We start from the raw sequence: 8,188 nt of genomic DNA on the forward strand, positions 1-8,188 counted from the left end.
CATACTTATTTGCAGGTATGATAACCCAAATTGTTATGGTTTCTATGTTGTAAAAGAGGTGCCATCAAACCAACGCAGCATATTGTTCATTACAACGATGTTAAACGAGGCCCATAATTGCGTTTGGATGTCCCATCTTGAATACAAAATATACACGTCGCTTCTGTCCCATCTAAATTAAATACAAAGAAACTTTTAATATAAATAAGCGCAATATATATTATCCCCTAAACGTACTCAAAGCGCCTTATACAAGGTACCCTGACCAACAGCAACATTTAACATGTAGGACGACGCATGTTAGGCGATATTACATTTTTTTTTCCGGACAGAGACAACGCTGTTAACAGTCAGGTACTCATTTTACACTTGAGTACGGTGAGAGAATGTGAGTAAAGAGCCTTTTCCCAGGACTCAACTATGCGCCGAGCAAGACTCGAACCTATTACCTTCCGACCCGAAAGCGAGTGTCATACCACAAGACCACATAGCCGCACAAATTCGATGGAATTAAATATAACACTTTTGACTATTTCTGACAAGTCCCTCATCTAATACTATAACAACATTAGACGCCTTACGACTTTGAAATCACGTTGTTTAAATAGGTTCTCAAACGACTTGTACATATTATGTAGGTATGACATCCAAATGCAATTATGGAGCTAGATAGACGTCTAGTTTAACAGTGTTGTAAAGGACAATATTTTGCGTCATTTTTTTGAGATTTCCTTTACAACAATTAACCCGTAATAATGTCCCTCATCTAATACTATAACAACATCAGGAAGCCTACGACATTGAAATCACGTTGTTTAAATAGGTTCTCAAACGACTTGTACATATTATGTAGGTATGACATCCAAATGCAATTATGGAGCTAGATAGACGTCTAGTTTAACATTGTTGTAAAGGACAATATTTTGCGTCATTTTTTTTTGAGATTTCCTTTACAACAATTAACTCGTAATAAAATAGGTTATCAGACCTGTACATAAGTGCTCTCAAACCATTTTTTTTCAATACATGTGGAATGCAGTGGAATGCTTATAGGACTAAACAATTTCCATTTTAACGTTGTTGTTTTTTTCCCTGTTTTTTTTTTAAAGAAAAATATTATCTACAAACACAGACCTTCATTTTGGCTCAATTATGATCGGTTTATAGTAGAAAAAAATCACACATTCGACTATAACTTGGAATCAAGGTAGCGATTTTTTTATGATACTGTTTCTTCTATTAATTATCGGTTAGATAGCATTTGGAGATGAAGATTTACCAGATATCTCATAAACTCTTGTTAGATAGCCTTTGGAGATCAAGATTTACCAAATATCCCATGAACTCTCGTTAGATAGCCTTTGGAGATGAAGATTTACCAAATATCTCATGAACTCTCGTTAGATAGCCTTTGGAGATGAAGATTTACCAAATATCTCATAAACTCTTGTAAGATAGCCTTCAGAGATGAAGATTTACCAAATATCTCATAAACTCTTGTTAGATAGCCTTTGGAGATCAAGATTTACCAAATATCTCATAAACTCTTGTAAGATATAGCCTTTGGAGATGAAGATTTACCAAATATCTCATGAACTCTCGTTAGACAGCCTTTGGAGATCAAGATTTACCAAATGATATCTCATAACTTTTGTTAAGATAGCCTTTGGAGATCAAGATTTACCAAATATCTCATAACTCTTCTAGATAGCCTTTGGAGATGAAGATTTACCAAATATCTCATAAACTCTTGTAAGATAGCCTTTGGAGATGAAGATTTACCAAATATCTCATGAACTCTTGTAAGATAGCCTTTGGAGATCAAGATTTACCAAATATCTCATAAACTCTTGTAAGATAGCCTTTGGAGATCAAGATTTACCAAAATTGATATCTCATGAACTCTTGGCAAAATTTGATGAAACGAACCTTTTCACCACGCTGAAATTGTTGACGTACATACACAATGTGCCTGCATATAATTGTTAAAATTCGCATGGTTAAAACTTGTGACCTTGCTTTTCAGAGTTCAAGTTCAAATTCAAGAGTTTATCATTGATCAGAAGAATGAGGCTATAAATTCAAACCAGGCGAATTTTAACTTGACAATTCAATTTAATTAATTGAGAAGTGAGTAAAATGTCTTTTCCGAGAACAAAATACAAGCCATCAATTTGAAAAGTTTAGCAATTTGAAAAGTGACTATCAATTCACACTTATTGTTATCCTCTTTTGGCGAATGCAATTTGCAAGTATGAAAATTTTGTTTTTACAAATAATTTTTATCATTTTTCTTTCAGTTTGATTTTCGAGGAAAGCTGCTGGATACTTGTGATTGCCATAATGTGTCGATGGGGATGCGCTGGAGTGACCTCCGTGAGTAACCAATTCAATGTTATATATATATATATATATATATATATATATATATATATATATATATATATATATATATATATATTGTGTGTGTTTGTGAGTGACTTTATTTATATTATATATTAGCTCTAACCAACATTATCGAGCACTCTCGTACCTACAAGTACCCACCAACTTCATATAAATATATATATATATATATATATATATTATATATATATATATATATATATATATATATATAAAGTTCTTTGTAGTAATAGTAGTAAAAGTAATGACATTCGTACAGTAGTAAATAATTTTAACAAATGAAACTTAACCAAAATGAAAACACACGCACACAAAATATGACAGTGCACGGAGAAAGAAAAATATATAGAATAAATGAGAAAAACAAAAGAAAACAAAACAGAACCCCGTCCCCCCCTCCAAAAGATTAAAAACAAACAAACAAACAACAATCAGAAACAAAAACAAACAAAAAACATAAGTAATAAAAAAAATAAGACAGAATAAAATAATCCAAAAACTACAAAACCATAAAACAATTCGAGGTAATAAAATATGTCGAAAAATATATTATAGAATTGATAAATAGATGAATAAATGTTTTTAAAAAAAAAAGAAATTTAAAAAATATGAATGACATCAAAAGACTGCTCACCTGATATCATAATTCTGTCATCCCTAGACTTTCATGTGCAAATGGTGTGGGACGCGATACTGTCGCGAGTGTCTTCACGGAGAATTCCACGGAACTATGAGGGAGTCCACAATATGTGCCAAATGTAACCAGGTAATGATGCTGCCCTGATGGGTAGAAGATATCACTGTAATCAATTAAGCACTTTTGTCGTCTGGCGTAGGATGGACGGCTGAGGAGGGTGAGAAAAATAAGACAATTTATCTCACTCAATATTAGAGATTTTGACGACTTTTTCTTTGAAAATGAGAAAATATGTATTAAAAATGAGCATATACATAGGGTCTATCTAGATAGTTTTATTCAACTAACATTAACATGTAAAAACTTAAAACATAAGCTTTTATACTACGCCTATAATTTGTTTGTTTTTGTTTGTTTTTAAGGGTTTTACGGCGCTTGCAACACATTAAGGTCATATCAGCGCCAGTAAAAAGAAAGAAAATGGGATAGTAAAAAGTTATAGAATTACAATAAAGTATCCGAGAAAAGGGAAGACAAAGGGGAATTGGTTCAAAAAAGAAACAGGTGTAGATTCCAAAAGCACACTATCAAAGTACTTAGTTTGAGATCACTAAAAGTCTCATCCAGACACAAGCACAGGTCCCAACTAAGAGGAATACACTCAAATGTTTACCAATCATATAATATAATTTGTAAACTAATCATAATACAATGCATAACAACAGAGAGATGATTTACAAGGAAAAAAATAGCATCTCCCAAAACTAAAACTATACATTCGACTGTTTCCCTCTCAGCCAAGGACTCTGACCAAGGTCAGGACAAAACCAAACAATCTCATTCCAAGACAAAGACAGAAAGCAATTGGATAACAGATAAGAGGGGATAAAAGACACAGCAAGTACCCCCCTGCCCGCTATGGGAGGTAGGAACCCCACCCAGGCCTATAATTTGACTCAGAAAAATGTAATAAATAGGCATGGGGTAAAAGTAACCCGGGTAAACAACTGATATAGTCGGTGTTAGGGTTGAGTGAGTTAATGTAAGCCACCGTCTGAAAACATTGTTTGGGTAAGCCCTAGGCGCACATCTGTGCAGGTCTGATAACCGAAAGCATAAGGAAATAAAAGTGTGATGTTAAAATACTGGTTCCAATCTCATTGGAAATGTGAACTAGTCCTCCAGAGGACTTGATAGATACATACATACATACATTGTGAACTGATCTTCTGGTTTCAGAGTGACGTCATCGTGTTTTCTAGCATAAATAAATGCTGGTCGTCAGTAAAGATCACCCATACTTGATATTTTACGACTCATAATCATAAGAATATACCTAGACATCCTGCAACTAAAATAGTTCTGCCACCTTATCATTCAATATTATGTAACCAATTCGTTGTTAATGCATTGTCCACTTCCAATGGGTTTCGAACCGGAAGAGAGGGTTGTGTGACGTCACAACTTCTGCTTTCCATCCATTATAGGATCAAGTAACATTATTGTAATGGACAATATTTTGCGTTGGTTTGAGATAACTTCGCAAAGTCCCAACATTTCAAAGTTTTTGCCAAAATGAAGGTCAAGGACGAGTTTTCTGGCCAAATCTTAAAATAAGTGGTTTTGATAGATAGAATGAAGTTGACGTCACTCGGGTCTTAGTTATTGTTTTTTTGCCACCCGCGTTTATGAGTAATTCTCACTAAACTGTATTAACCAGACTATAAACGTTTAAGGATACACATAGTTTTGTGTGTTGGTCCGTTATACTTCCGATGGCAATGTTGTGAGCTTCTTAACCAAGCGCACACTATCTTTAGATAGAATGAAGTTGACGTCACTCGGGTCTTTGTTATTGCTTTTTGCCATCCGTAATTATGAGTAATTCTCACTAAACTGTATTAACCAGACCGTAAACGTTCAAGGTTACACATAGTTTTGTGTGTTGGTCCGTTATACTTCCGATGGCAATGTTGTGAGCTTCTTAACCAAGCGCACACTATCTATAGATAGAATGAAGTTGACGTCACTCGGGTCTTTGTTATTGCTTTTTGCCATCCGTAATTATGAGTAATTCTCACTAAACTGTATTAACCAGACCATAAACGTTCAAGGTTACACATAGTTTTGTGTGTTGGTCCGTTATCCTTCCAGATGGCAATGTTGTGAGCTCCTAAGCTAAGCGCATACTATCAATGGAATACGGCAGTTTACTGGTTAAATCAATCGATACAACACCCACGTTATCCTGCCTGGTCAAACATCAGGAGCGAAAACTATTCTTGTACGTGTGAAATTAGGCGGATGCTCAGAGAAAACGTCATTACAGTACCTACGCATTTTTAAATTTGTGAAGGTTTTCTTCTTGATAACTCTGTTAAAAATAGCTGTGTTAAACTAAACTGTGTTAAACTGTGTGTTAACTATGCTATAATTAAATTGATGTGAACATTCGACTCAAATCTGTGTTATGTGAGTGTTGAGAAGGGGTGGATGCTGGGGAATTGAATTAAGTTGTGAGCTTATATGACCTTATTAAAGGTTCAATATTACATAATCTCAAATTGCTTGGTTTAGAACATTTACGAACAGTTCTTTCCCGATAGCTCAGTTGGTAGAGCACTCGCTTCACAATCAAAGTGACCGATATTGATCCCGGGTGCAGTCGAGATTTTTTTCCTTCTGAACCCTCTGTCTATCCAGCAGTGATTGAGTAGCTGGGTCTTTAGACCTGGCGGAAAGTAATAAGCGATAGACTAGCGTCCTATCCAAAGGGTAACAAGCAATTGCTATTGTCCATTTCACGATATAGAAAGCGGGATAAACTCCGGATCCACGGGCCTAATGGCCTGAGGGTCTACTTTCTTTACACATTATACGTTGAATGTAATGAACAAACATTATAACCATATGACACTGTTAAGTTAAAACGAACAATAACTATAAATAGGATTCAATAGTCTTATATCACGTCCCCCCAGCGACCAGCAGCTTGGTTCTAAACAATGAAAATGTGTACTTTATATTCTTCATGCTGGCTAGAATTTTTTCATGTGTCATGTGATCAGAATGTATAAAAGTCAACATATGATCAGATTTATTATGTTTTTCTCCTCTGGATTCACTTTTATGCTCGTCGGAGAAGTTTTCGCAAGGGAGTCCGCCATTGTTCCTATAGTTTAGAATCAGTTACTAAGTTAATATGTGTCATTACGAGGGAAGTGACGTCACGACTCTTGAAGCCTATTTCCGGAGGTATAGATAGAATGCGCTTAGCCAGAGAGTTCACAACATTGCCATCCGGAAGTATAACGGACCAACACACAAACTCTGTGTAACCGTGAACTTTTATAGTCTGGTTAATACAGTTTGGTGAGAACAACTCACAAACGCGGACGGCAAAAACAATAACAAAGGCCTGAGTGACGTCATCTTCGAACTTTCTATAGATAGTGTGCGCTTGGCTAAGAAGCTCATAACATTGCCATCCGGAAGTATAATGGACCAACACACAAATCTATGTGTAACCTTGCACGTATATAGTCTGGTTAATACAGATAAGTGAGAATTACTCATGAACGCGGATGGAAAAAATAACAACAAAAAACAAAAAAAACAAAAAAAAAACCCAAGAAAAACAAACTAATAACAAAGACCCGATTGACGTCAACTTGATGCTATCTATTGTAAACAATTTGTGATTAAATCATTCGTGTATCAAATTTGGGTTATGGTGAATAAGCCACAACAAAATCAAATCAGAAAAAAATGTAATGGAAGCACGTCTGTCCTGTAATCAAAAGGTCTGAGGTCCGATCTCCAGTCGAGTTGTCTGTTTCTTGGGATGTTTTTTTTTCTTCTTGTATTATTCTTTCTTGCTTTGTCTGACAACTTTCATACACATTTGTTCAGATCTTTTTTTTTTTAAAAAAAAAGAGACTTCGTTTTCTGACTAATCAGTTTAAAATGGTACAATGGGGTGGGAAAATGGTGCTAAATCGTGAATTTTGAATACAAATTACCAGAAATATGAGATTTCAGTTTTCATCACCCCAAGAAGAGATTTCTATTCAATAAAACATAAACTTTACTCTAGTGCGGCTATGTGGTCTAGTGTTATGACACCCGCTTTCGGATCGGAAGGTCCTAGGTTCGAGTCTCACTTGTCGCATAGTTGAGTCCTTGAAAAAGACTCTTTACTCACATTCATGCTCCCATCGTACTCAGGTATAAAACCTTAACACCGATCTCTCTGTCGGATAAAATTGTAATATCGCCTAACAGGCGTCATGTCTCGTTATACATGTCACGTGTAGCTGTTGGTCAGGGACTCTTTGTAACGCGCTTTGAGCAGGTTTAGTGAATTTTGCGCGATATAAAAGCCCAAGCTCAATCATACATTTCAGCATTTAATTTAAACCGCCCCGAAACAATCTTATATAATTTCGTTTCAGAAAAACTGCCAAGGACAGAAAGTTGAGGCTATTTTGAAACAGTATCTGACAGACGAGAATGCCAAGGGAGGTAAATCTGCCCCTGGATCATCCCGAAGCAGAAGCGCCAGCCCAAGCAAGAAAAGCAAAAGTGCAGGGGGCGGGAAAAGTAGTAAGAAATCTGGCAAAAAGTCCGGCGGGAAAAAGGGAGGCAAAAAGAAGAAAAAGAAGTAGTTGTTCTTTCTTTCTTTTCTTTTTTCCAAACCCTTAACAGGCGAGTCCGATTTTACTTTAATCTAATATGGGCGATTCATCTATGTGTTTCATTTTGAATAACGGAAATCATCTCTCTCTCTCTCTCTCTCTCTCTCTCTCTCTCTCTCTCTCTCTCTCTCTCTCTCTCTCTCTCTCTCTCTCTTTCTCTCGAAATATATATATATATATATATATATATATATATATATATATATATATATAATATATATATATATATATATATGGGTTTTCTTAATATCTCCGTATGACGAATTTTGGTAACCACAAAAGAAAAAGAAAAGAATGTATTTTTCAATGTTAGTATGGAAAGATTTATTGCGTACGAGAACAATTTAAGAAGATTTTTTGTTTGTAGATGACGGTGCGCTTCTTTTGTTTCCCCTACATATGTTCTTGGTAACCAATCAAATTACAAGATAGAAAGATGTCCCGAAAA

At 35.3% G+C, this 8,188-nt stretch overlaps 2 protein-coding genes across 7 annotated transcripts in view; one reads left to right on the forward strand and one right to left on the reverse strand.

Annotated features, from left to right (window-relative positions):
• Positions 1 to 3,171, reverse strand: part of LOC144976936 (uncharacterized) — a 59,444-nt gene extending 56,273 nt beyond the window's left edge. Inside the window, exon 1 of the mRNA XM_078921554.1 lies at positions 3,041 to 3,171. The gene's annotated coding sequence lies outside the window, so the exon portion shown is untranslated. The remainder of the gene's footprint in view (positions 1 to 3,040) is intronic.
• LOC144976937 (uncharacterized) overlaps positions 1 to 7,866 on the forward strand; it is a 38,316-nt gene extending 30,450 nt beyond the window's left edge. For all 6 annotated transcript variants that reach the window (XM_078921556.1, XM_078921555.1, XM_078921560.1 and 3 more), the window contains 3 exons: positions 2,301 to 2,376; positions 3,068 to 3,172; positions 7,498 to 7,866. In XM_078921556.1, coding sequence (XP_078777682.1) covers positions 2,344 to 2,376; positions 3,068 to 3,172; positions 7,498 to 7,710 — 351 coding nt within the window. In that variant the 5' untranslated portion in view covers positions 2,301 to 2,343 and the 3' untranslated portion in view covers positions 7,711 to 7,866. The remainder of the gene's footprint in view (positions 1 to 2,300; positions 2,377 to 3,067; positions 3,173 to 7,497) is intronic.
• Positions 7,867 to 8,188: the final 322 nt, after the last annotated feature.

The sequence above is a fragment of the Berghia stephanieae genome, chromosome 7 (assembly GCF_034508935.2).
Source record: "Berghia stephanieae isolate SIO BIC M18660-M18661 chromosome 7, UCSD_Bste_1.3, whole genome shotgun sequence".
NCBI classification, from domain to species: Eukaryota; Metazoa; Mollusca; class Gastropoda; order Nudibranchia; family Aeolidiidae; genus Berghia; species Berghia stephanieae.